This window comes from Eriocheir sinensis, chromosome 2, assembly GCF_024679095.1.
Source record: "Eriocheir sinensis breed Jianghai 21 chromosome 2, ASM2467909v1, whole genome shotgun sequence".
NCBI classification, from domain to species: Eukaryota; Metazoa; Arthropoda; class Malacostraca; order Decapoda; family Varunidae; genus Eriocheir; species Eriocheir sinensis.
In genome coordinates, this window is record NC_066510.1 from 19,995,045 (window position 1) to 20,022,286 (window position 27,242).

General features: G+C 45.5%; 1 protein-coding gene across 5 annotated transcripts in view; it reads left to right on the top strand.

The window, feature by feature from the left end:
- Positions 1-21,615, top strand: part of LOC127001224 (glutamate [NMDA] receptor subunit 1-like) — a 53,829-nt gene extending 32,214 nt beyond the window's left edge. For 3 of the 5 annotated variants that reach the window (XM_050865487.1, XM_050865509.1, XM_050865498.1), the window contains exons 8-20: positions 662-835; positions 1,694-1,810; positions 3,981-4,149; positions 5,019-5,084; positions 10,515-10,616; positions 12,859-13,105; positions 13,943-14,100; positions 14,816-14,946; positions 16,013-16,116; positions 16,535-16,683; positions 17,240-17,397; positions 17,612-18,038; positions 18,191-21,615. In XM_050865487.1, the coding sequence (XP_050721444.1) occupies positions 662-835; positions 1,694-1,810; positions 3,981-4,149; positions 5,019-5,084; positions 10,515-10,616; positions 12,859-13,105; positions 13,943-14,100; positions 14,816-14,946; positions 16,013-16,116; positions 16,535-16,683; positions 17,240-17,397; positions 17,612-18,038; positions 18,191-18,709 (2,521 nt within the window). In that variant the 3' untranslated portion in view covers positions 18,710-21,615. The remainder of the gene's footprint in view (positions 1-661; positions 836-1,693; positions 1,811-3,980; positions 4,150-5,018; positions 5,085-10,514; positions 10,617-12,858; positions 13,106-13,942; positions 14,101-14,815; positions 14,947-16,012; positions 16,117-16,534; positions 16,684-17,239; positions 17,398-17,611; positions 18,039-18,190) is intronic. The other 2 variants (XM_050865518.1, XM_050865519.1) reach the window with 1 other exon arrangement.
- The last annotated feature ends 5,627 nt before the right edge of the window (positions 21,616-27,242 follow it).

The following is a 27,242-nucleotide window of genomic DNA, read 5'->3' on the forward strand; positions in this document are numbered from 1 at the left end:
ACATATGGGAAAAAATTATTACCACTTTATTTACGTCCATTGGAAAGGCTCACACTACGCGGTAACCTAAATGAACCAGTTTAAGAAGTGAAATGGACGGTAACCTTGACAGCTTGGTGATACTGAAAACAGGTGTCAGGACCCGTAGAAATAGACAAAACTTAGATATGTCTGGTTGATAAGGAAATAAACAAAAACCTGTCCAGAAAGGGTGGTAAAGTGGAATTAACCAAACAGTTACATAGTTTCCTCACATTATGGTTGAAAGTTTTAAATGGAGTTCATATCGATTTACGGATGAGGAGGACAATAGTTGCGTTCAGGAGCTGCTATGGGTATACTGAACGACCTCTTGTTGTCTCCTTATATCCTCGTGCATGGTCGTATTCTACTACTACTACTACTACTACTACTACTACTACTACTACTACTACTACTACTACTACTACTACTACTACTACTACTACTACTACTACTACTACTACTACTACTACTACTACTACTACTACTACTACTACTACTACTACTACTACTACTACTACTACTACTACTGTTGGTGTTGGTGTTATTGCTCCTGATGTTTCCACTTATCATGCCCCTCACCCTCATCTCTTTCCTCCTCTCCCCGTCCCCTCCCGTCGCCGCCATCACCACCATGCAGCAAAGACGACGCGGGCACCATTTTCCACGACGCCAGCTACATGAACATGACGGGTCGCGGCTACGTGTGGGTGGTGACCGAACAAGCCCTCAGCGCCAGCCACGTCCCTCCCGGCGCCATCGGCCTCAAGCTGGTCAACGCCTCCAACGAGGACGCCCACATCACCGACAGCCTGTGAGTTCCTTGACCTGTCTTGGTGTGTTTGACCTTGATTCTGACCTTCACTTCACCTAAAGTCTATCTTATACGAATACCAACACCTCACCATACCTGGATATCTCTTCACTAATGCCACGATGGTTAATTTAGAGCAGTCTTCTTCAAACTCATCCTTCCCACGACCTAGTTTTACTTAAGCATCACTCTCACGACCAACGTTGCCAGATTGTCGTACTCAGCCGCTTATATTTCCCGACCTCCTACCCCAAAACTGTCTTCTGGGCTCCAATAACGAAACTGATTTATAGTTATCGTTAAAAGAGTTAGATCCTGATGTTTCTTGGCAATAGTTAGACGTCAGAAACCGGTAAATACTATGCTCTGAGTACGATAATCTGGCAACGGTGCTCACGACTCATATGCAAGCAGTACCATGAAGTATTGTGTGTCTAGTTTAGTAGTTGTCTTATCTACTAGTAAGCGGCGATCCAGTAAGTGATCCATTGTGACAGTACAGAACTTTGAACCGAACCGAACTTTGAAGAACCCTGATTTACGGCTCGGTAGCTTGTCTTTCACGTCCTATTAATATTTGTCCTACATTCACCGCACGTTAAGTTGGTCCAGAAACCCCGGCCCCTCCCTCATCCTCCTTTCATAGCAACACTGACTCCTCATTCCAAGCTCCTTTCATCTAACCAATCAGTTCCCGGAGCTCTGGAGGAAAGGGCGGGGCTTCTGGAACAACTTAGTGTACGGGGACTCTGGGTTAACACTATGTCCAAGTCTAAGAGCAAGAGTAGGCAAGGACCGGGCATTCATTCTTGCGGCGTCTTCCTTCCCATCATGCGTGCGTCGTGTGTGTGTTTACAGCTACGTGTTGGCGATGGCCTTGAAGAAGCTGCGGGAGGAACAGAACTCAACGCAGCCGCCGCCCAAGGACTGCAACGACACGAGGGGCTCTTGGGAAACCGGCAAGAAACTATTCCAGTGAGTACTCGATCCTTCTCTAGCCTCCCCCCTGACCCCCGACACATACTCATTTCAGGCTTTAAAGATAACTAAATATTGACCGGTTTCCATCGTGTTTTAGTCTTACTCACCCTCCCTCTGATTCTCATTTTCACCCACACCCTCATTCTCTCTCATTCTTACCCTCATTCTCACCCTTATTCCTATTCTCACTTTCACCCTAACTCATCATCTCTCATCCTTACCCTCAACCCCTTCCTAATCCTTATCTTCACCTTCGTCCTCATCCTCACTCCTTTCCTTATCCTCCCTCTCCCCCCCCTCCTCATTCTCACCCCCCCTCTGATTCTCATTTTCACCCACACCCTCATTCTCTCTCATTCTTACCCTCATTCTCACCCTTACTCCTTATTTCACCTTCACCCTAACTCATTATCTCTCTCATCCTTACCCTCAACCCCTTCCTTATCATCACTCCTCTCCTTATCCTTACTCCTTTCCTCATCCTCCCTCTCCCCATCCTCCTCATTCTCACCTTCCACAGTCTCTCCTCAGCCTCTTACACACTATTATCTCTCTCATCCTTACCCTCAACCCCTTCCTTATCCTCACTCCTTTCCTCATCCTCATTCTGCCTCTCCCCCTCACACTCCCCCTCCTCCTCATTCTTACCTTCCACAGTCTCTCCTCAGCCTCTTACACACTATTATCTCTCTCATCCTTACCCTCAACCCCTTCCTTATCCTCACTCCTTTCCTCATCCTCATTCTGCCTCTCCCCCTCACACTCCCCCTCATCCTCATTCTTACCTTCCACAGTCTCTCCTCAGCCTCTTACACACTATCCAGATGCTCCCTCTTCACCATTTTTCTTCAGCTTCTCTCACCTTCACTCGCGGATCACACCCTCACCTTCGGCCTTTAATACTGCCTAGATGTTCACTACACAGCATCGTCCTCCGTTCTTACTCCCCCACTCCTGCCATGCTCACCTCAGCCTCTTCAAATTAATCAGATGTTCACTCACTTCCATCGTCCTCCAGCCTCTCGCATCCTTAAAACCTTCACGGACTCATTCTAGTGGCCATATTTTTAAACATTCCGGTGCGCAATCACACATATTTGACAAGACTTTCGCAGGAGTTTTGGGCATTTCTAGGGTTAGTTTAATGACCCTGTTTAGTATTTTGACGCTTCTTCTGTACCATGAACCTAATAAGCACTCATGATAGCCCCCGATTGATCTCCTTTTGGACCTTTGGAAATAGTTGATGTGACAGGAGGAAGCGTCTGATAACAACGACCCAGCCTCTTAATAAGCCTTACCGGGGTTAGTTTAATGACCCTCTTTGGTAGTTTGACGCTTCTTCTGTACCATGAATCTAATAAGCACTCATGATAGCCCGATTGATCTCCTTTCGGGCCTTTGGAAATAGTTGATGAGACAAGAGGAAGCGTCTGATAATACCGACCCAGCCTCTTAAAAAGCCTTACCAGATATTCACTCCACTATACTTGGACCTGATTTGTTTTCCTCCATCTTCCTTTGTTTCTGTAAGGCTTATTTCAACTCTTCAACGTAAGTCTCTGGATCACAAGCTCACATTGTTCGTTAGATTATAAGTCCGTATCTTACTTTTTTTCCCTAAACTCTCCTACAATCCTTCAGCCAGAAATTGTTCTAGGTCCACATTCTTTGTTTTCCTCCATCTTCCTTTGTTTCTGTGAGACTTATTTCAACTCTTCAGTATAAGTCTCTGGATCACAAGCTCACATTATTCGTAAGACTATTAGTCCGTATCTCATTTTTTTCCTAAATTCTCCTACAATCCTTCAGCCAGAGATTGTTCTAGGCTCACATTCTCTCATCGAAGTAGGAATGTATAGAGGCCAGTTTCATAGTCCAACACGATGGTGCAAGTTTATCAGGGTTTTGTTAAGGCACCAAAGACTACAAAGACTACAAACTACCAAACCTTCCTACCACCAAACTACTTACTACCAAAGACTTCAAAGAGCTGTGTATTAAAAGTGGTTAATACTGGTGGGCGCGGTGGTCTAGTGGGTTCAGGCGCATATTAAGTCATTATGCTTTTATGCTGAACTGTGGAATTGGTCTTTGTGTCTCTGATGAACACATGCCTTACATCCCTTGCTGAGCGCTGACACGCCGTCCTCCCCCCGCCCAGGTACATCTTGGAACAGGTGCTCAATTACGGCCTCACGGGTAAGGTCGCCTTCGATGAGAACGGCGACCGAATCAACGCCGAGTATGACGTCATCAACATCCAGGAACTCAACACGACCGGTCATGTGATCAAGGACCACATACCGGTCGGGCAGTATAAATATAACAAGGTATGATACCCGACCTCCCCTTCACGCGTCTCTGTGGATTTTTATTATTATCATTATTTTCAGTATTATCATCATTATTATTATTATTATTATTATTACTATTATTATCATTATTACTGTTGTTATTGCTGGTATTGTTATTATTATTATGACATTTTCTTTGAGTCTACCGGCCGGTCGGTGTGTACTCTCCCAGATGATTGGATGTGTCTTTGTATCTGTGTTTGTGCACAGTAGACTGATACTGTCCTTGGTAATCATCGCTGTGTGGCGTGTGTGCCGCTGTAGACTCCTAGGCAGCCTCTCATTCATGTCAGTGTGGTGCAGGTGTCTACACAGGTGCCGCCTCCCCCTCGGCCTCACAGCGAGGGTCCGCAGCGCACCTCTCGGGGCGGGGCGCGGTCTTGTGACTCAAGGTTCACTCTTTAGGTGCCGATAGAAAGCCAAGCAGTTCAGGATCCTTTGTTCCGAAATGGTGACTAACTCCTCGACTCTTATCTATGGTTTCAGAAGCATATTTTTGTTTTTTCTCTCCCTCTTTACTCAATAAATGCTAACACTTTAGGTAGCTGGCCTACACTTGCCCGTATACATAGCGATTCAGCCTGTAGGAAGCTGTAGGGTCTTGACCTCACGGAGAGCGAGTAGGGTAACAGTAAGTCAAAGATGCACACAATACCCGAGACTCGAGGAGCCTGCACTAAGAAGGCTCCGTGACAGGTGAGCGAGACCACCTGTGAGGGTTAGCAGTGAGGGTGCAGGGGTGATAGGAGGTGTAGAGTGTTAGCTGAGGACACCCCACTGGGAGTGAGTGGAGGCGGTGGTGAGTCAGTCTGCTTGCTTGGTTAAGTGTCCCTGTTCTCTCGCAGCCGCCTCGCAGTGCAGGGAAAGAGGAGGGTGGGAAGACCATTGGCTCCACCACCCCGCAGCCGCAGGTAACCCAGGTTTCTCTACAGCCACGGGGCAAGATGGGACACTTAGGATAACAATAGCCACCAAAAATACACACACAAAAAATATTCTTTAATGGGGTTGTAAAAAGCCAGGGTTGCTTTAGCCCTATAACTTAACTCTTTCCACCCACTAAGACTAGCAACAGTAACAGCTCCACGGCAGTGCATCCGGCGCACGCCGCGCCAATGGGAGGCAAGGACGCGAGGGCCACCGTCCGTGTGCGTGGCAGCGAACGTTGCCTGGCGCAGCGGCCGCCACCCACGGCGGCACGCAGGCGGCCTGGCCCACCGCCACGAGCCTTGTTTGTCGCCACGGCACAGGTCAACCCATATATATATATATATATATATATATATATATATATATATATATATATATATATATATATATATATATATATATATATATATATATATATATATATATATATATATATATATATATATATATATATATATATATATATATATATATATATATATATATATATATATATATATATATATATATATGCGTTCACTTTGGGCCAGGCACGGGTACTGGCGATCGAGACCAAGGCCTCGCGGCGGCGCCAGCCTCCTGCGGCCCTGGGGGCGCCGCGCCTGGGGAGGGATAGGTCTGGCCTGGCTCCTGAGGCATTGGTGAAAGAATTGAGAACAGTTCGGCGCGACACTTCCCCATCTTGCCCCCTCCCTCCTGCTCAGACCAAAGATTGCTCGTGTAAGCCTGTTGCTGCCGCCGCCGCCGCCGCTGCTGCACTCTAGTGGTCCTCCTGCCCTTAAACACCAGACGATGAGACAGTGCAATGCTCAGAGGGAGCGGTGGTTCCCTTTTCAGTAATCTGGCTCACTATTGCTCGTCATTTCCTGTGGAGGAGTCAATTGTAGTGTCACGGCCATGTTGTTGCTTGTGTCTGAACCACCAGCTCGCGACTGTCCCAGACTAACCCTTCGTGTCCACCGCACATGTGCCCGCAGGACGCGCGCCTCTGTTGCCTGTGGGTGTGAGTGGCCGCAACGAGTGGAAAGCTGGAGCTGAGCCTGAGTGTCCCCTGTGACATGACAAGACTATTCATTTTATATCCCGAGTCATTTTTAGCTATTTTTTACGGACACGACGATAACACATTTTGCCAATTTGGAAGTCTGAGTGGCCTGAGTGTTTGGGGAGCGTAGGGCATGTAAATGGGTTACATGCGTAGTGATGATACAGAAGAGAGAGAGAGAGAGAGAGAAGTAAACAGACAGACAGACAGACAAGTAAACAGACAGACAGACAGGTCAGTACGTGGGCAGATGGTCGGTGCGGCACGAGAGGGTTCAGTCTCGCTGATGATCTAAGAAACAAAACAAAAGTCTGGTCAGAATGAGACATAGTTACCACACTGATTGCATAATATCTTTTGCATGCCGTTTATTTTTTGGCCAGTCACACATTCCACCCATCTGTCATGCCGCCGAGGAAGTCTCTCCTATTATTTTTTCCTCCTCCACAATACCTCTTCGGGGAATGACACATAGACGATGAAATGAATTGGCTGATACATATATTTTTTTTCACTAACGCTTGGTAGGCAATAGTCACATGATACGAGCCTTGTGCATGCTGGAGATTAACAATGTATACGAGAACATAATACAACTAGTTTTGCCAGCACTCTATCACTAATGCTAACACTACTATTACTGCAAAAATATACAATCAGTGCTAGTAGAGGGGTGACTCATGTTGGGTGAAGCGGAGTCTAGTCACGGTGTGCCCAGTTTTGGGGTCAGAGTCACGCCCCTTCAGACTGTAGAAGTGACCGCGGGCCGTGGAGCCACACATGAGCCAGCCTCGTGTATAGAGTGGCGACGCCGGTGTGTGTGTGCCTGTGTGTGGCTCCAGCGGCCCTCTCCCCGCGCCCTACATAGCTGCTTGTTGGTGATGCTCCAGTCTTGCTTATCCGCCTCCTTCCTCGCTGCCTCCCTCTCCCCTGCCTCGGTCTCGTGGACGCTTCAGGATGTGATGAGCCAGAGCTTTATTTTTCCCGCGATCAGAGCTGTTGGTCTTGGTCTTGGTCTTGGTGGCAGTGTGATGATGCATGGCTGGCGTGTTACTCTCTCGCTACAGGAATCGTGTCGCTGGCTGTTCGTGGTTGTCATGTTTGTCGTTCACGAGCAGATTTGTGTGCAAAGAAAACAATGAGTCTAGTGTTCTTGATGGCTTCTTTTGGCACCACTTTCCTCCCTCCTGTTAATCTTTTTTTTTTTTCTAGTGGCTTTTGCTCGTGATGTTGCGTGAGTCTGTATGGAGTTTGGGATGCACGCCCGAATGTGTGTGTATGTGTGTGTGCGCGTGTGTGTGTGTGTGTGTGTGTGTGTGTGTGTGTGTGTGTGTGTGTGTGTGTGTGTGTGTGTGTGTGTGTGTGTGTGTGTTGTTGGCATCGTGGTTGAGCCTGCCGCCGCCCTGCACGGTGCCTTAGCCTGCCCTGTCATGCCCTGCCCTGCCCTGCCCTGCCCCCCCCCTCCCCCCCCCACCACCTGTACCGCCGCAGCCACTCTACCCTCTGCATGTGCATGTCTGTTTTGTTAACTAGATTATTTTTTTCCTCATCACAAGTAGTAAAAGTAATTTTTAATGCAATGATAATTAATTCAAATTATTTTATCTAAATTTCCTCATAACTAGGCTCCATAAATCCTTTCAGCAGAATTGTAATATATTACATAATCAACTTATTTGCCCTCTATATTAAATTTATATAAAATTTGAATGAACAGCATTTCAGCAATATATATATATATATATATATATATATATATATATATATATATATATATATATATATATATATATATATATATATATATATATATATATATATATATATATATATATATATATATATATATATATATATATATATATATATATATATATATATATATATATATATATATATATATATATATATATATATATATATATATATATATATATATATATATATATATATATATATATATATATATATATATATATATATATATTCATAAGGCAAGCTCTGGCTTTGCGGGGTGCAGGGGTCGCGGAGGGCGGGGCCGCCACCTGCGTCCTGTGGTGGCGACTCTTATCAGCGAGTCTCTAAGTTTTATTTGTCCTGGCTTTTCATCGCATGCTGCTCACCAGTTTAATTAATGAGAACCATTTATCTTGTAATTTCAATTAAAATTCAAAGCATCAGCCACTGTTTATTATTATTATTATTATTATTATTATTATTATTATTATTATTATTATTATTATTATTATTATTATTATTATTATTATTATTATTATTATTATTATTATTATTATTATTATTATTATTATTATTATTATTGTTATCTCACTATTCTTTTAATCATCATCATCATCTTCATCATCATCATCATACTACTACTACCACTACTACTACTACTACTACTACTACTACTACTACTACTACTACTACTACTACTACCACTACAATCATCATCATCATCATCATTACTGTTGTCGGCGTTGCCTTGACCGTGCTGGGTACGTTGCCGCCGGCCACCCGTCCTGCCTCGGATGTTGGAGTCAAAACAAAGCGTTGCAGCAGCATACAAAGAGTAAATCACGAGACAAAGTGGGATACGGTAGCACACCATTCTTGCACTCCCCTCGTAATTGATCATTATGAATTAGATTTAACTCTTAAACCATTGGATTGTCAGTCGACTTTTGGTTATTTTCGTTATCCTTCTGTCATTGAAATCATATTGAATTTTGCTTTGGTTAATCAATGTTTTCTTTCCCCATCCTGATTCTTCTTAAAGTATCCTCAAAAATAGAACACTTGTTTACCTTGAACGGACCGAAGATTCAAAACATGCTAATTGTATTACGCTAACGCTTATGTTTACTGAAGAAATATAGTATAATAGAGATAGATTTCAACATTTAAATAATAGCAATACTTAAAGAAAACTTAACATTCCCTTTCTTGGTCATGCATACTCTTCCATACGGTCATAAAATTTACGTTGAATGGATGCTAAAGTAAAATATGTAGTTTCCAGTTCGTTTCTCTAGTGATCCCGCGATATATTTTTTTTCCTGAGATGAAGACTATTTATCTTTTAGGCGAGTAAGACTAACAACGGTGAACTCTTTGTGTTTGCAGAGGAAGTCACCAAGTTTTGTTTTCTTTTTCCTACTTTACGGTGGAGAGCCTCGCGCGTCACCCAGGACTGTGCAACCGTTTCCTATTCTGTGCAACCTTTACCTATTCTCACTCACTCATCCAGTCGCTTCATCACCCACTCATTCACTCCCACACTCACTAACTCACCCACTCACTCACCCTCCTCGCCGGAAGTAAAACAGCAGAGATAATAATAACTACGCAGTGCTAAAAGAAAAAGTCGGCTTGACAGTGATTGCTTGCAGTGAATGCCGAGTTGAGTTTGGGAGAATGGCTCGAGAACAGCACTCTGCATTCCTCTATTATACATATCTATGCAGCCTCTTGGACCTCTCTTCTAGTGCCTGCAAGCCGTGTTTATGAATGACATGCATCGGTTACCTTGGTTGTCGGGTTGGTTAGATGGTTAGATTGACACGCCCACAATGAAGTTACCCTGATGCCCTTAATTATACATTCCCTTCCCTATCGTCTGTTCTGTTTCTGTTTCCCCTTCTCTTCCTCTCCACTCCATTTCCATCCCTCCCTTCCGTTCCGTTTCGTCCCCTTCCTTTTCTTTCCTGGTTCCTTTACACTTCCTTCCCTCCCTTCCGTTCTGTTTCGTTCCCTTTCCCTCCTCTCCACTCCCTCACATTTCCCTCTTTTTCCTTCCCTTCCCTTCTTCTCCACTTCCTTCCCTTCCCTTCTTCTCGACTCCCTTTCCAACCCTTCCTTACTATTCCCTTTCCTTCTTATTTTTTGCCATGTCCTGCCCCCTTCACCCCCCCCCCCTCCTTTTTCTTACCTTACCTTATACCTTACCTTACCCTACTTTATCTTACATTACCCTACAATACCTTACCTCTCCTTACTATTCCTTACCTTACCTTGCTATACTTTACCCTCCCTTATCTCCCTATACTCCCCTCCATTATATATATACATACATTCACACACGGCTTTTGTTTTACGCTGCTTTGTTAACCTTTAGTCCTTCTTAGAGGCGATGCTGTACTAGTGTGGCAGGTTACAGGAGAGCGGAGGAATGAAGTCTCGCTCTCGCCCTCTCTCTCGTTGTCATGTTATAGTCTGTATGGATAGCGTAGCCTTCCCTCCCTCCCCCAACCCCGTCCCTCCACCTCCACCACCACCACTACCCCGTCACCCACCCCCTCACTCCCCACCACTCCCCCGCCGCTGCCGCCCCCCCACTGACCCTGCCTCACCTGCCTGCCATTAGACCAAGGAGTCGATGACGCTTGTGATCAACGAGAACGCCATCGTCTGGCCCGGCAACACCACCATCAAGCCTCAGGGATACATGATCCCCACCAGGCTGAAGGTACGTCATCGAGGTGCTTGTTGTTCTCCTTCTGTCTGTCTGTCTGTCTGTCTACCTATCTATCTATCTTTTCTTTCTCTCAGTCTTCTTGTTCTCGTTCTCTTCCTTCTTTACGGGAAACATGATGAAACACGTTCAATTTCTCCTCGATATCCTTGGTTTTAAGTCTTGTTCTCCGCCTTGTCTTTTCTGATCTTCTCTAGTTTTTGTTCTTCTTAGTCTTCTTGTTCTCGTCTCTTCCTTCTTTACGGGAAACATGATGAAACACGTTCTATTTCTCCTCGATTTCCTTGCTTTTAAGTCTTGTTCTCCGCCTTGTCTTTCCTGATCTTCTCTAGCTTTTGTTCTTCTTAGTCTTCTTATTCTTGTTCTCTTCATTCTTTACGGTAAACATAATGAAACACGTGCTATTTCTCCTCGATTACCTTGCTCCTTGCCTTTCTTTGTTCTTCCACTTCAGTTTCGTATTCAATTTTAGTCTCCTTCTTTTACTTCTTAGTCTTCTACTACTTATTATCCTCCTTCTCCTTACTCTCTTCTTCCATAATCTTGTATATCATGTCTCCTCCTCTTCTGTTTCTCCCATTATCTTACTAACTATACAACGATAGTAGGCTACACACACACACACACACACACACACACACACACACACACACACACACACACACACACCAACTTATGAAAGCGTAACCCCCCTCTATCCACCGTAACAATAAAAAATAAAAGGATATGTATAGCCACCCTAACTAACTACTCTAATCGTTTCTTTGAAGTGAATTATATATATACTCACCGGAAACATTACGCTCTTTAGCAATGACTCAGACGCTTCCTAGAGAGATATAATTACCCTTCCTTGCCTTTGTGGGTGTTCTTAGTAATACCGCCCGTGAGTTAAGGAAGAGTGTAGGAACGACGGAGTGTAATGCTTTGTTGGGAGAAGGGAAGATTGGAGGAAGAGATTGAGTTTCAAGTACATAGGAATGGTTATCTGTAAGCATGGGAGCAGGGAGGAAGAGGTGAGGGAGAGAGCAGTGAAGGGTAAGCAGGTGATAGGTGCTTTGAAGAGTTACGAAAGGAAGAAGTGTGAGCATAGGGGTAAAGGAAGGTACAAGAAACAGCATTCTCCTCCCTACTCTGTCGTGTGCATCAGAGACATGGACGTGGAATGTAGCACAGCAATAACGGATGCGCGGAGTGAAAGTGAGCTACGTAAGAGGTGCATGTGGTGTTTAAAGATGGGATGCAGAAAGTAATAGAAGCGTATGTAAGAGAGGCTTGCTACGGGCGTAACAGCAAAGGGTGTGGGTTATGGAGGGGTTGAATGGGTGAAGCGTGGTGCTCTGATATGGTTTGGGCACGTGACGAGAATGGATAACTTTGTGGAGAGAGTATATTAGGGCAAGACTGAAGGAGTGGGTGTCACGGGGAGACCGCCAGTGAAATGAATGAATAAAGTGGACGAGTATTGGAGAGAGTTGATGGGCGAGGGATTGAGTTAGCTGCGAGGGAGTACCGTAAGTAACAGGGAAAACTGGAGGCACTTCTGACATGGCCATCCCTTGGGACGAGGTTTCCGTGAAGGAGCAGAGCGTTGAAGATATAAATAGGTTGTTTGTGAGCAATAACCAATTTAATGAAATGACGCAGAGATTATTCAGGTGTCAACTATAAACTAACTCCACAACTGCTTACTCTATAAACTAGTTAAACAATATTGACTTTCACTTCCTACTGTCTTTAACACCACCCACACATGCTATCTTTAAGACCTTCCATTGATAGTGCGCCTAATGATAACCCACATGTAGGAGAGATATCATTACCCTTCCTTGCCTTTGTGGGTGTTCTCACTAATACCGCCCGCGTGTTAAGGCAGAGATAGGAACGACAGGGTGTACGGCCTTGTTGGGAGAAGAGAAGATGGATGAAGAGATTGAGCTTTAAGTACATAGGAAAGGTTATCTGTAAGCATGGGAGCGGGGGGGGAAGAGGTGAGGGAGAGAGCAGTAAAGGGAAGGCAGGTGATAGGTGCTTTGAAGAGATACGAAAGGAAGGAAGAAGTGTGAGCTAACTCCACTGACTTTATAACTGGCTGATCTTCACACCGGTCCTGACTAACATTACCAACACCACGAACATACTAATGACAAACCGCAGCTACTGACTCCATGAACTAACACCACGAACACTATACTCAACAACCCACAAATGTTGACTCTCTGAACTCACACAACAGGTGCTGACTATCGAGGAGAAGCCGTTTGTCACCACGCAGAAAATCGAGAGCAAGGCTGAGTGTCTGGGCGGCGGGCGGGTGCTGTGTCCCTGGTTCAACTCGTCCGGCGAAGGCTCCGATCTCTACTGCTGCACCGGCTACTGCATCGACCTGCTCACCACACTCGCCAGCAAGATCAACTTCACCTTCGAACTGGCCCTCTCCCCTGACGGCCAGTTCGGTTCTCTACAGATGAGAGAAAGCACAGGTAATTTTTATTTTTTTTACAGCAGAGGAGACAGTGCAAGGGCGTAAAAAGAAAAACAATAATAAAAAAAAAAGCCCGCTACTTACTGCTCCTAAATACCGTGTAATATACTATCATTCATGTGTTATTAGAGATACACCCGAGATATACATACTCAACTTTTTTTTAATTAATGTTTGTGGAGACGGAGGGGGGGCAAGACAAAATATATATAAAAAAATACGTGTAACATCGTGTTCCCATAAAGTGAGACAAGTTGGAAAAAAATATTAATCTTGTTTAGTTACAAAATGGTCTTCATCATCCCTAGAGTTAGTTTTGTGGGTGTGTTATCAAGTACTGGTCTGGTTCTCACTTGTCTGTCTCTTATGTTACTCGAAGAATATACTATTTCAATTTTATGTTCAAGGTCTTTAGTGTCTGATTGGTATATACTCGACTGTCCCTTTTAATATTCCTCTGACCGTCTCCTTTTACCCAACAATTGTCTGTCTTTCGTAGTCAATTTGTAATAAATCTCCATTCATTTACGTACCTACCTTATGCCTACATTTTCTCTCTCTCTCTCTCTCTCTCTCTCTCTCTCTCTCTCTCTCTCTCTCTCTCTCTCTCTCTCTCTCTCTCTCTCTCTCTCTCTCTCTCTCTCTCTCTCTCTCTCTCTCTCTCTCTCTTAAATTTGTACATATCTGCATTCCTAACCGCCGATCTCCGTAATATCTCGCAACTCTTAACCTATCTAACCCACCTGAGCCGCTGTCTGCTGTACACTCATGCCTATCTATTGTCTGAGCCACATACGCACGAGCTGCCAACACCTTCCCTCGCTCCGTGTTCCAGGCAAGAAGGAGTGGACGGGCCTCATCGGGCAGCTGGTGAATCAGACCCACGGAGCTGACATGATCGTGGCGCCGCTCACCATCAACCCGGAGAGAGCCCAGGTCATCGAGTTCTCCAAGCCTTTCAAGTACCAGGGAATCACCATCCTCGAGAGAAAGGTTTGTGGTGGTGCAGAGTTGCGTATTCGCTAAGTCCTGTTTCGTATATGGTCCGGAGTGTCAAAAAACTATATAGTACAATGCCAGACTTTGTGAAAACGTTGCCGGACCGATGTGAGACTCTTTTTCATAGTGCCGTTGATGAAGGGAAAGGTGATGTGGTATTTGTTTTAGATATTTTTGGTATTTAGATCATATTCGTGTTTTAAGGCAGGGTTCTAACAGCTGATTTTATAGGTATGCTTTATAAGTGTCCAATTCCATATCTTTTAATAGTTGTCTAAATGTGTATGAAGAGCCAGTTTTATTAATTATGGCCACCCTCAAATAATCATTGAATCTCTTCCCTTGTCTCTTAATAAATATCCTTATATCAACCTCATTCGTATTTCTTTCAATATACTTCTTCGTTTTTCTCTCATTATTTCAGTATCTTTACTAATACCTCTTTCTTATCCTTAAAACAACCTCGTTCTTTTTTCATTCTCTCATTGTTTTTTACATCCTCACTTTCTCTCTCTTCCTCTTGTCATCACAGTTATGTCAATCGTCTCACATTTGCATAGTAACCTCACTCGCCTCCTCTCACTCTTGCAGTAATCTCATTTGCCGCTCATCCTCACTTTTATATCAATCGTCTCGCATCTGCACAGCAACCTCACTCGCCTTCGTCACTCTAGCAGTAATCTCACTCGTCTGTTTCTCATCCTTTCAGCAACCTCGCTACTCCACGTTGGTGTCGTTCCTGCAACCCTTTCGCAACACCCTCTGGATCCTGGTGATGGTGTCCGTGCATGTGGTGGCGCTGGTGCTTTACCTCCTCGACAGATTTAGTCCTTTCGGCAGGTGTGTATACATAATTAACCTCGATGTGTGTTTGTGTGTGTGTGTGTGTGTGTGTAATTCACCTCTTGGTCTGTTGCGGGTCTCTCTCGAGACAGCCAGCCCTTCCCCAACGGAAGGAGCTCAGAGCTCAGTGACCGATCTTTGGGGAGGACTGAGACCACTCACACACAACACACCGCGACAACTAGGTCACAACTCCTCGCCTCACGTCGCGTGCCTACTCACTGCTAGGTGAACAGAGGCTACACGTGAAAGAAGATAAACTCAACTTTTCTTCACCCTGTCGGGGAATCGAACCCCGGTCCTTCTGGTTGTGAGGCAGACGCTTTATCCACTGAGCTACCGTGTGTGTGTGTGTGTGTGTGTGTGTGTCTAGGAATAGAGCGTGTGGGTTGTTAAATGGGTGTGGGTCTTTGTGTAAACCACTTTTTGTCCCGAAGTAAAGGTTCAGTCAAGTCTCCGTGCATCTTCAGCTTTATCCATTGAAATGATTGATGTTACAGATATTTTAGGGATATATGTATGCATGATGCCGTTAACACATTGAGTAGGAAGGTTCACGGTATGATTTGTGCCTCGGTGAAAACTACTGGAGTGTTACTGGCTATTTTGTTTTTGTGAATGCATAGTTTACCTGTGAGATAGGGAGATTCACGGTATTACTTGTGACATACTGGCAACCAGGGGAAGGGAAGGAGTCCTGAGATACATGGAACTGTTGCCTGACTCGCTGATGTTTACTAAGTTTTCCGATACGTACGATGAAACTGTTTGTCTAAGTTTGTAAAGCGCTTAATGGTGGATTTCTGTTGTACTTCCAAAAGATATCAACGTCTTGGTTTTGTCCATTATATTTTAGTTTATTAGTTTTTAAAGACTTTGAGAGTAAACTTATTCAACACTCTCTGATCTTGATGATGTGTTTATTTAGTCTATATTCCCGAGGACCTTGAAGCCATTTTTTTCAATAGTTTTTCTCTGATAAGTTTACAAAGAAGCTGAGGGTGAAGTTGTGTCACTCATGTTTTTCAAGGTGATCAAGGTGAAGTGTTGCTTGGTGTTGCAGGTACAAGCTGGCCAACACGGACGGCACGGAGGAAGACGCCCTCAACCTGTCCTCGGCAATATGGTTTGCCTGGGGAGTATTGCTCAACAGTGGGATTGGTGAAGGTCAGTGTGTGTGTGTGTGTGTGTGTGTGTGTGTGTGTGTGTGCGCTCTCGCGAATGAGTATGGGAGAGTGAGTATGCGTATATGCTTGAGTGTGTATAATGTAAACGAGTGTATACGGGAATGAGTGTAAAGATGTATTAGTGTACACATGAATGAGCTTGTACTGCTTGAGTGTCTACATAAATGAGTATATAAATGAATGAATGTAAACATGAGTGTGTTCGTGCATAAGTGTGTACTTGAGTGAGCGTGTCCGTGAATATTTATAAACGTTGATGAGTGTGCATGTGAATAAGTGTGTGCGTTAGTGTGTGTAAAGGTGAGTGAGAGTACAGGTGAGTGTAGTTAAGTGAGTGCCTATTTGCCTGAGTGTACACATGCATAATTAAAACAACACCCACACGTACGCACACACAGGCACGCCGCGGAGCTTCAGCGCGAGGGTGCTGGGCATGGTGTGGGCCGGCTTCGCCATGATCATCGTCGCCTCATACACTGCCAACCTGGCGGCCTTCCTCGTGCTGGACCGACCCCAGACCTCCCTCACCGGCATCAACGACGCCAGGGTGAGCACGGCCAGGGGCAGGGAGAGGACGGGGGGGTGCAAGTGGTAGGAGTGGTGGGGGTCGAGGAGGAGAAGATATGATGGGGGGTGTAGAGGATGCGGGGAATTTTTGGCATGATGGTGTGGGAGTTAAAGAAAAATGATTGACGGTGGAATGTTGAGTATGAGCATTGGAGGGAAGGAGGAGGGGTGAGGCAGTAATGGGTGTTTGAGGTGGTAAGGAGTGGTAAGGGAGGAGAAAAGTGATTGCGATGGTAGGGGCTGGTGGGGAAAAAAATGGCTGTGATGGTAGAGTTGTACGGCGAGTTATTGAAATGATAGGGAAGGGGGGTAGAGAAGGATGATTTACCTTTGGCGTATGGGGGCCCAGGTTCGATTCCTGGGTGGATTGCTGGAAAAATATATATATATATATATATATATATATATATATATATATATATATATATATATATATATATATATATATATATATCCTCCCAAAAGGATCAGTTTGTCGTGGATTTCGAGACGTATAAATATCCTCATGACGAAACGCTTTCATCGCCTCCACACAGTTACGAAACCCGATGGAGAACTTCACGTACGCGACGGTGAAGGGCTCCTCGGTGGACATGTACTTCAGGCGACAAGTGGAGCTGAGCAACATGTACCGCACGATGGAGGGCAACAACTACCCCACCGCCGAGGCCGCCATCACCGCCGTCAAGTCCGGGTGAGTCGGTGTGGGACAGTAGGGCGACGGTCAGGAAGGCAGCCATCGGGGAAGGAGTAAGGGTTATGGAGAGTTTGAAATTTAAAATAAGAACAAGTTTAGACTATAACTTGTGAAAAGGTTTTGTTTTTGTTTGTTTGTTCAGTGAATGATGAAAACAAATGTCTCCATGTTGAAACCGCACTAATGAAAGCAATGTTGTGGCGTTTTGCAGGAAGCTGAAGGCGTTCATCTGGGACAGCTCGCGCCTGGAGTACGAGGCGGCCCAGGACTGCGAGCTGGTGACGGCCGGCGAGCTCTTCGGAAGGTCCGGCTACGGCATCGGCCTCAAAAAGAACTCTCCGTGGGCCGACCGGGTGACGTTGGCCATCCTGGAGTTCCACGAGAGTGGCTACATGGAGGAGCTAGACAACAAGTGGATCTTACAGAACCAGGAGGACACTTGCAACACAGACGAGAAGGCGCCCGCCACCCTTGGCCTCAAGAACATGGCAGGCGTGTTCATCCTGGTGGCGGCCGGCATCGTGGGCGGCATTGGGCTCATCATTATCGAGATTATCTACAAGAAGCATCAAATCAAGAAGCAGAAGCGTCTGGAGATCGCCCGCCACGCCGCCGACAAGTGGAGAGTCGCTATCGAGGTTAGTTTCCGGGGTCAGGCCTTTCTGCTTCATTTCAAGAATTTTTAATTCGCTTAAATTCGTTGTTGTTGGATACCCAACTGCCGTCTCATGAGTTCTTGTTGTTATAAGGGAAAGGGTCTTTGGGGATAATTATTTGTTTTCACTTGCAGAAGAGGAAGACTTTGCGTGCCTCAATGATGATGCAGAGGAGACTGAAGGCGAACGGCGTCAATGAGCCCTCAGTGATCTGTGTCAACGTCGAGAGCGGAGCCGGAGCCGGGGCTGGGGCCGGGGCTGGGGCAATGGGAGGGGCAGCGGGAGGGGCAATAGCGGGGCCACCGGCAACGGCAGCGGCGGGGGCCGGGGCAGCGAGTGTATCTGTCAGTTCTGGTAGTGGTGCTGCTGCTTCTGGGGCAGCAGGCATTGGAGTGATTGACTTGCCACGGATGCTGCCCCCGCCCCCACCTGCCCCACCAGCCCCACCCTCACCCCCAGGCTTGCCGCCAGATGTGCCCCCGGCACCCCCTGCCCCACGCTGGGGCAACGACATACGGCAACGGCACATTTCCTCAGCTCAGGACGATGCTCTGCCCCCACCCCCGCCGCCCCCCAAGGGCGTGGACACCATGCGGCTGCACGCTTCCTACAAGAACCTGTTCGGCCCCGACCCGCCTGACCTGGTGGCGTGAGCGTCTGCTGCGGCCTCTGTATCAGAGGCGGCCAGGCTCACAGGGGCGGGGGATCCTGGCGGGGAGGACCACTCACTCCCACCTACATTACGTCCACTCGGCGGCGCCCCGGGCCATGCCTCCCTCGGGCCCCAGCGCCGGGGGCCACCAAAGGCCCCGGCCAGGCCAGGGGGCACTAACTACGCTTCTCACTCGTCAACAACATTGTATAAATCATAAACATTTATAGCATGTTATAAGTGGGTCCTGGAACCTGGACCAGCCCGACTTTGTTTATTTTGGTAAAACACATTCATCCCTTGAGCTCCTCCTGGCTAATAACCAAACGGTGAATTTATGATTACAACAATTACTAGCGGGTGGTAAGGTACTATGTGGTGGTATGTGTGTAGATACGATGTGTGTCTGTGTGCACGAGTGATGGACGTGTGTGAGCATATATGGTGTATACATGGTTGATGGCTGGATGCCGTGTGTAAGTATTTGCATGTTTGTATAGTCAGGAGCCGACAAGTGTCAACCAGCCCCACCCTCACCAGGAGTTTTATATATATAAATATATATACCTAGCTAGGGAGTATTAGTGTGGAGCCCCAATCCCTGTGGTGGGGCGGGGAAGGACTCGCCATCACGCCCGGCGCAAGGCGGAAGCGGTGCAGAGGAGCACCTCGAGCAGCCAGGGCCGCGGCGGGCACAGTCACCCTCCCTCATACCGCCCGTCACGAAGGTTCAGGAATGCGTCACCGCTTGTGTCACCCGCTGCGTGCTGGACCCAAGCATACTGCATCCCCTCATCCCCCGACACACCCACCAGCGGCGGGGCCTCGCGATGGCTCCTCCTCCAGACGGGCTGCGTCGCGGGAGGCTGCGCGGCGCCGGCCTCCACACGACGCAGTCACCTGCTGGAAAAAAGTAATAACTAAATAATAATAATAATGAAGTGCTGGGTTCCCTCGTCAGCCCCGGCCAGGAAGTGGATGCGTAGACACATTCTGCATGTTAGCCGGAGATCAAGATGGGTGATAATGCTCAGTTTGCCCCAATCATCCATAAAGACAGCACAGGGTGACTGCGGCTTCCCCCTCCCACCACTGTTTTCTGTTAGCCTTGTAAGGCTTGCTAATATCCGGAATCTACATTGTTGATGATACGCTTATTATCGTTGTGTGTTGTGACGACGACCACTCGGCGGCCCCGCACAGACCACTCTCAGGCCGCCAGGCTGGTGCTGCACGCCGAGGACTTGTGGTGTGCTGGTCTGTTCCCGCTGCTGTTTATATGTATACACTTGTTTGTAAATCGGAGGCTGACGAAATATGAAATTTAAACAAAAGACATTTTCCAAGAACTTTTAAGAAAAAAAAATATTGCAGAAGCTTATAAACTTAGCTAATAATGTTTAGAAAAGTTAGTAAAAATAAATTGTTAAATAACGATCATTATGATTTCACTCACAACACGAGGGCGGCTGGGCGCAGCACCGCCCGGGAGCCGGCCACTCCGGCGTTCAGGCCCGCAGGTGTTGCAATAAGATGCCATGAGCCTTGTCACACCACTACTGGAGGGTGAGAATAGCCTACTATGTGGCGTAGAAAGGTGTTTAGTCTGTGTGTGCGCGCATGTGCGTGTGTGAGTGGTCGCATGTACGCGTGTGCGTGTGCGTGGATATGTGTGTTTGATACAAGCATTCACATTGGAGCTAAAAAAACTTACTAATGTAATAGTAGTTTTTGTGAATTTTGTATTATTTTAAGATTTTATTTTGTGGCCTCAAATGTGATTTTCATTGTTGTTGTAATTCGATTACTTTGGTCTAGACAATAACATTTACGCTCACGTCGCCCGTGCAGGCTCCGCGGCCCCGCACCTTCTTCACGAGGGAATCCTTCGCCTGCTGACTGGCAGTGCCACCACTATACTATGGGTTCATATACGTGTGTCATGATTTATTAAATTATTTTTTTGCATGTTATAAGTATTTGTACTGGTTACATTTGTGGTGACGGGAGTTGTGTGGCCATGCTGTCCGGTGACCTGGAAGATGAACTTTTTTTATTCTCTCAATATGCCATGTAAGATATCACACGAGGACAAACGTAGCCCGTGTGTGTGCCAAAACGCCCTGCTGCTGCCCCACACGGCTCCCGCTGCCCCCTTGACTGCTGCTCTCCACTATAACTAACGACATGTCTCAGTGGCCCGCGGCGTGGGTCTCCGCAGTGCCGGGATGCTCGAGCCGCTCACTCCTGTCTGGCGCTCACTCACGCTGAGCACTGTATAGTGAACACTCAGACTCCTCCACGCCGTGCTCCTGTGGAACATGGGAGTCATTGACATAGTTGTGAACGATTTAAACACGTACAAGAAAACATCTTTGGTCAAGATTTTTTTTTTACAATATTGAATCGATTGTAATATAAATGGTTGCATAGAAAGTCTCGAGCCACACACTGGCTGGAAACTGGTGTGGCTGTGTTCTTTCTGCAACGCAAATATTTTATACGAACCTACCTAGTACAACATCCACTTCATCGAGTAACCAGCTTGTTAATGTATAAATCATATTTCCGCACTATACCTTCAATTTCTCCTTCCATCTTTTATCATTGCCGTTATTTTTAGCTAGAGGCGAGCGACGCGAAGCCAAGCTGGAGTGTGATAACCTGTGATACCAGAGGAGAGAGCGCCCCGCTGCCGGGACCCAGCCGACGCCACTCTAAGTTATTTCATGTTTTAGATTTATTGTTGCATTAGAATACTGTTGTTGCTCTATTAAATAAATTTAATGTTTAGTATAATTCACTATGAATTAGGCTACGAAACTCACTTCCATTAAATAAACCATGTGGCCGTGACGTGTAAAGTGGTGGGCGAGGCTAGTAAAGTCAATCACTATTATAATTTTACGAAGGTAATTAATTGTCCCTAAAAAAGGTAAATGGAATGGCACTACTAATGTTCTTCGTTTCCATGTGTGTGTGTGTGTGTGTGTGTGTGTGTGTGTGTGTGTGTGTGTGTGTGTGTGTGTGTGTGTGTGTTTGTCGTCACTTCGAGAAACTATATTTTTGTGGACTGCTTGGGCGGCAAAAACAAAAAAAAACTTATTTGTACTGCGAACTGTGACCCCCAGGTGTGTGTGTGTGTGTGTGTGTGTGTGTGTGTGTGTGTGTGTATGAATGTACGCGTGTGTGTTCGTATGCACGTGTGTGTGTATGTATGTCTGTGTATGTGTGCGTCCTCTTCCTTAAAAACCCGATGTGTTTGACCCCTCTCCCCCCTTTTATGTGTTCGTCCTCTCAGTTGGTGTCGTTGTTGCTGTTGTTGCTGCTGCTGCCGCCGCCGCTGCTGCTGCTGTTGTTGTTGTTGTCGCCGTGTCTTGGGGCCCGGATGAAGCGGCGTTCCGTGGGGTGCGGTCTTTCTCCTCGGTTTTCCACTTTGTCCAGTTTGCGAGGTGGTTCGTAGCGCCTCTCCGGACCGCATAACGGGTTTGTACATTTAATAGTCTCACACCTTCATAATAAAACCTTTATATTGTTGTTGCCGGAGATGAGGTATAATAATAAACGGACGTCGCCGCGAATTCTAAAACTGTGCGTTCGCCCGGAAGAGGCAAAGTCAAGGCAGCGGGCCGGAGTAATAATGTCAGTCAGTGTCCGTTTTTGCGTTTTCTTTCCTCTTTGTTTCTTCATTTTATGCGTGAAGTGTGTAAAAAAAACTTGTTCGTTCGTTCATGTTCGACTTTTTCACCTTATTTTTCTATTTTCAGTTTTTTACTTTATGCGTTTTAGAATTCTAGGCGTGGCACGTCGAATATTTAGGACATTAAGGTCTCCACGTATTAGTATGCAACTTAACAAATACATACATACCTAGATATGGTGATATTCCACATAATTTGATATAATAATGATAATCGTAACACAGAAATACAATGCAAACCTCACGCGATGTATTATTACTATTATTAGGTCTGCGAATTAACTCATTAAGGGATATATAAAAATGATAATGCTAGCACGTATGTCCCGCAATCCAAGCAATAGCTCAACTTGTCATTTCAGGGTGGGAGACGTTTTTATATATATTTTTTTCCGTGGGATTTTGTACAAGACTGCCAAACGCGAGTCCCAGGAGCGTCTAGATGCGAAGTGGCTTTTCCAGGTGTTCGTGAAGCAGATAACTCTTAATTAACAGGTTCAGGTGTATAGGCCAAGGTGCTGCTGCCGTGTGTGTGTGTGTGTGTGTGTGTGAGAGAGAGAGAGAGAGAGAGAGAGAGAGAGAGAGAGAGATTATTTGGATATCAATATCATCTTTTCAGAGGAGTAGAAAATTATGTATCTCAGATTTTCACATATTAAAAAAGCTATTTTCTTAGATCAGAGTTAACTCGTGAAAGATAAAGAATGTGTATGTGTGTGTGGGTGCGTGTTTGTATGTGTGTGTGTGTGTGTGTGTGTGTGTGTGTGTGTGTGTGTGTGTGTGTGTGTGTAGATACACGAAAATAAATTTGTAATGTAAACTCAAGTAATCACGGAAACATCTTGGACACTTTGCACGGTTGAGCGGACACATCAAAGCAAAAGTGGTGACGATGATTATGATGATGATAATAATAATAATAATAATAATAATAATAATAATAATAATAATAATAATAATGATAATAATAATAATGTGTCATGGTCACCAGAACACCACAACAAAAAAATAATTTTAATATTAACTTTAGTGCAGTATGAAACTTAATCTAAAAAAAGGTTTGAAAAAAAAAACATTGTAAGTTGTTTTATAATCCAACTCAGCTTTCATATATCAGGAGTAAGTAGGCTGCTTTTGGCGTGACGGACTGATGTAGTTATCATACCAGAGGTTAAATAAAGGCAATGTTTATACAGATGTAAACTGGTGCGTCATTCTCACCGAACCCGATCACCACTCACCACTCTTTCCCTCTAAGGCACACAACGGAAGGAGACAAAAAACTACGCTAAAAAATATATACAAAGGAATAAACAAAAGTGAAAACTCTAAGGGACAATGTGTTTAAAAGAATGACCAGAGTATTGCTGCTGCCTTGATGCTTCGCTCTTTAGAATACAAATCAAGGGGGATGAATACACAAGAATCCACACAGCTTCATATATACAAGTCCTTGCGGCTCTTGGGAACCCCATAATTGTTTGATGTAGAGTTGAAGGCAGTATTAAATATTCAGATTTTGTCCTGATACATCCGGTCTGATAATGAGCGAGAAAAGAGGGAGGATGAGAGAGGAGGCTGCAGGCACGCAAGGCACACAGGCTGGCGAGGAGAGGAGGCTGCCAACGAGCGCCACTGACGAGAAAAGGCCTTTGAAATAAGAAATTTTAAGAAGAAAGGTAAGATATATTTGAAGACATTCAAGGGACAATTTAGTGGAATGACAAAACTACAAGCCAGTCGTCGTCATGTTTTATTCTTTTGTACAGTTCGCCAGTACTACACTGGAAGCACAGGCGACGAGGTATGGTTTACAGGAACGGTCAGAGAAATATTACTTTATGCTTGGACGTATTTCACACCGAGGACTTTCTCTTTTTCATATATTGTCACACCGCCATTACATTCACGGTAAAAAATTATACGAATTAGAAATCAAAAGAAAAAATCGTCTAGTGTTATGAAGTTCCAATACTGTTCTGAACCTATTTTCTCCCAACATACACTTGAAAGTAATTGAATGACACTTATTACCTATACATCGCCGTTCCTAAGCTGTTTTTTTTTTTTACGATTATTAGTAAGAATGGACTACTGTTTCTTCCCATCAAACTTGCATTATAAAAACTCAAATCTAGACAGCTTGACTTGTCTTCGAAACTGAGGAACAATACCGAGCAGCTCAAGACGAAGCGCTCGATGCCTCGAACTGTAGCCTCTCAACCCCTCCCCCTCGCTTGGTCTTCAGTTTACTAGTGTGATCGTGAGGTGGGGTCACGCCTTCGCCTCTTCCCTGTGATAGCTCTCCTTCCTTTCTCGTGGGGATTACAATCGTGTGCAATACTTCATTAGGAACAGGGAAGTCATCATAAGCTACTGGCGGGCGTGAACCTTGAGTGGCGCAGAGCAGGAGGCCATCCAAACCTCTTCAAGGAATTGTCTCTTGGGGGACAGACAAAGCCGAGGAGAGGCTAAACCACGCTCCCTTGTGGAATGAGCAACCCGAAGGAGCCACGCGAAAATCTAAGGTAAAGTGACGCAAGAAAGATGTGCACGATGAATCGCTGAGTTGGTTATGGAGCGGCTGGGTGATGGCTGTTGCTTGTGGCAGCCGGGGGACTGTAACACTGATGATGAGGCTACAGTAAATGCTGAAATGGCCCCAAAACCAGCGTTCAGCCCCCGACTGCCTGATTTATCTCTTCCTTCACTTCCTCCTCGTCCTCATCGCTTGTTTCTTCACTGTAGCAGAGTAGGCTTCATAGGTATACCCTGTGGAGAGAAAAGTGTGTGTGAGCGTGTGAGCGTGTGTGTGTGTGGGTGGGTGGGTGTTTAAATTCATTAGTCGTGGTGCCAACTGTAATTTTTTCTTTGTGTATGGGAAAATTATATTATTTTGAGAACGTGAGTGTTTGAAGAAATATATAGGAGGGATTCAACATAAGATGATGGGAGGTTCAAGCCCGTGGAAGGGTGAGGGGAGAATGATCGGGAGGGGGAGGGAGATGGGGTACCTACATTTGACGGCGCATATCTAATTTTAATTTGTGCATCTTTTACGAAACTTGGCGCTCACAAATTTTTCATATTATTGTTTAGAATCTCCTCCTTCCAGACGAACGAGAACTGGCTAGCGTCGGACTCAGACAAGAGACTGTTTGTTAGGGATTCCTCGGCGGCTTATCGCTTACTCAAAACTCATTGTGATATTTTTGTTTTCGTTGTTTCGTCGTTAAGGCAAGTAAGAAACCGTGAATCGATGTCGTGACGAGAGTACCGGTATTAATGAATGTACGCTTATTAGCAGCAGTGAGATCAAAGCCTTCTAATCGCATGTTACTCCGCAGCGGACAGGCCAAAGCAAAGGTTTCCCTGTGCCTTCTTATGGTCGGGAAAGCCCTGTGTTCGGGGAGGAAGCGGCCCGCCTCGCCGGTGTGTCAGAAACAGGCTGGTTGAGTTGGAGAGCTGTGTCATGAGGCGCTCAGGTGGCGTGGCAAGCGACTTGAATTCCCGGCCTCCCTTTCTCCGCTTCCTGCTTTCCACCTCCTCTAGTCTCGGTTCACTACTTTCCAAACACATCCAATACACTCGCATGCCGACGATAGATGTCCAGAGAAATAAGTATCCCAGACGGTGGTGCCTCTGCCTCTGCCTCACTCCTCGCGCCACAAGCATCCCAAACCACTGTGCTGGGAAGGTCTTGAAAGCAAGCGCCTTTATAGTGTTATCCGCCGACCTCACCTCTGCGGCCGCTAAGAGTCGAGTCAGTGACGCAACATTTTTTTATGCGTGTGACGTCACTCCCGCTCGCTCCGCCCTTCCTGTCTGACGTCACGAGGTGCCCAGTTGCTAAGCAGCGGCCGAAGCTTCCTTATATGGCTTATAATCGCGGGCATCAAGACTCCTCCCCGTGGAAGCGTCTCGCCATCTTCGGACGTGTACTTATTCTGCCTGCTGTCTGCCATGTTTCCTCGGTCGGGGGTGGGGTGGGGGGGTCATTGTGTGTGTGGTAGTGGTGGTTGTGGTGCCAGAGAGAGAGAGAGAGAGAGAGAGAGAGAGAGAGAGAGAGAGAGAGAGAGAGGGCTTGTTTCTCTCTCTCTCTCTCTCTCTCTCTCTCTCTCTCTCACACACACACATACACACCAGTCGTGACCTGCCAGCCCCATTATTATTGTTCCTATCGAAAGTAATAATTACCATCGCTGCCACCACTACAACCGCCACCCCTACTAATACTTCTACTACTATTACTACTACTACTACTACTACTACTACTACTACTACTACTACTACTACTACTACTACCACTATTACCTCTCTGATCACCAGTACCACGCCAGTACCACGTTGTCACTTCACCTGTGTCTTGGGTATGACTTTTGTACCTTTTACTTTAATGTCAGTAGTTAAAGTAGCTATTATTCGTTATTATTGTTAGTTATTATTTTTATTAATATTGTTATCATATTCATCATTATTACCGATACTGAGGGGAGGGAAAGGTGAAGGCAAAAAAATGTGATAACTGATGAATTGCTACATGAGGCAAAAAGAACAATTACTGAAAGAAAATGTGATAACTAATGAATTGCTACATGAGGCAAAAAGGACAATTACTGAAAGAAAATGTGATAACTGATGAATTGCTACATGAGGCAAAAAGAACAATTACTGAAAGAAAATGTGATAACTAATGAATTGCTACATGGCGAGGAGAAAAATGGGCGGATGGTTCAAGAATAGCCGGACATAAATAAATAATGAGACAGGAAGTAAAATTATCAGTGAAACAAATACATGTCCAGCGTATCACCCTCCGCCACTGACCTCGGCA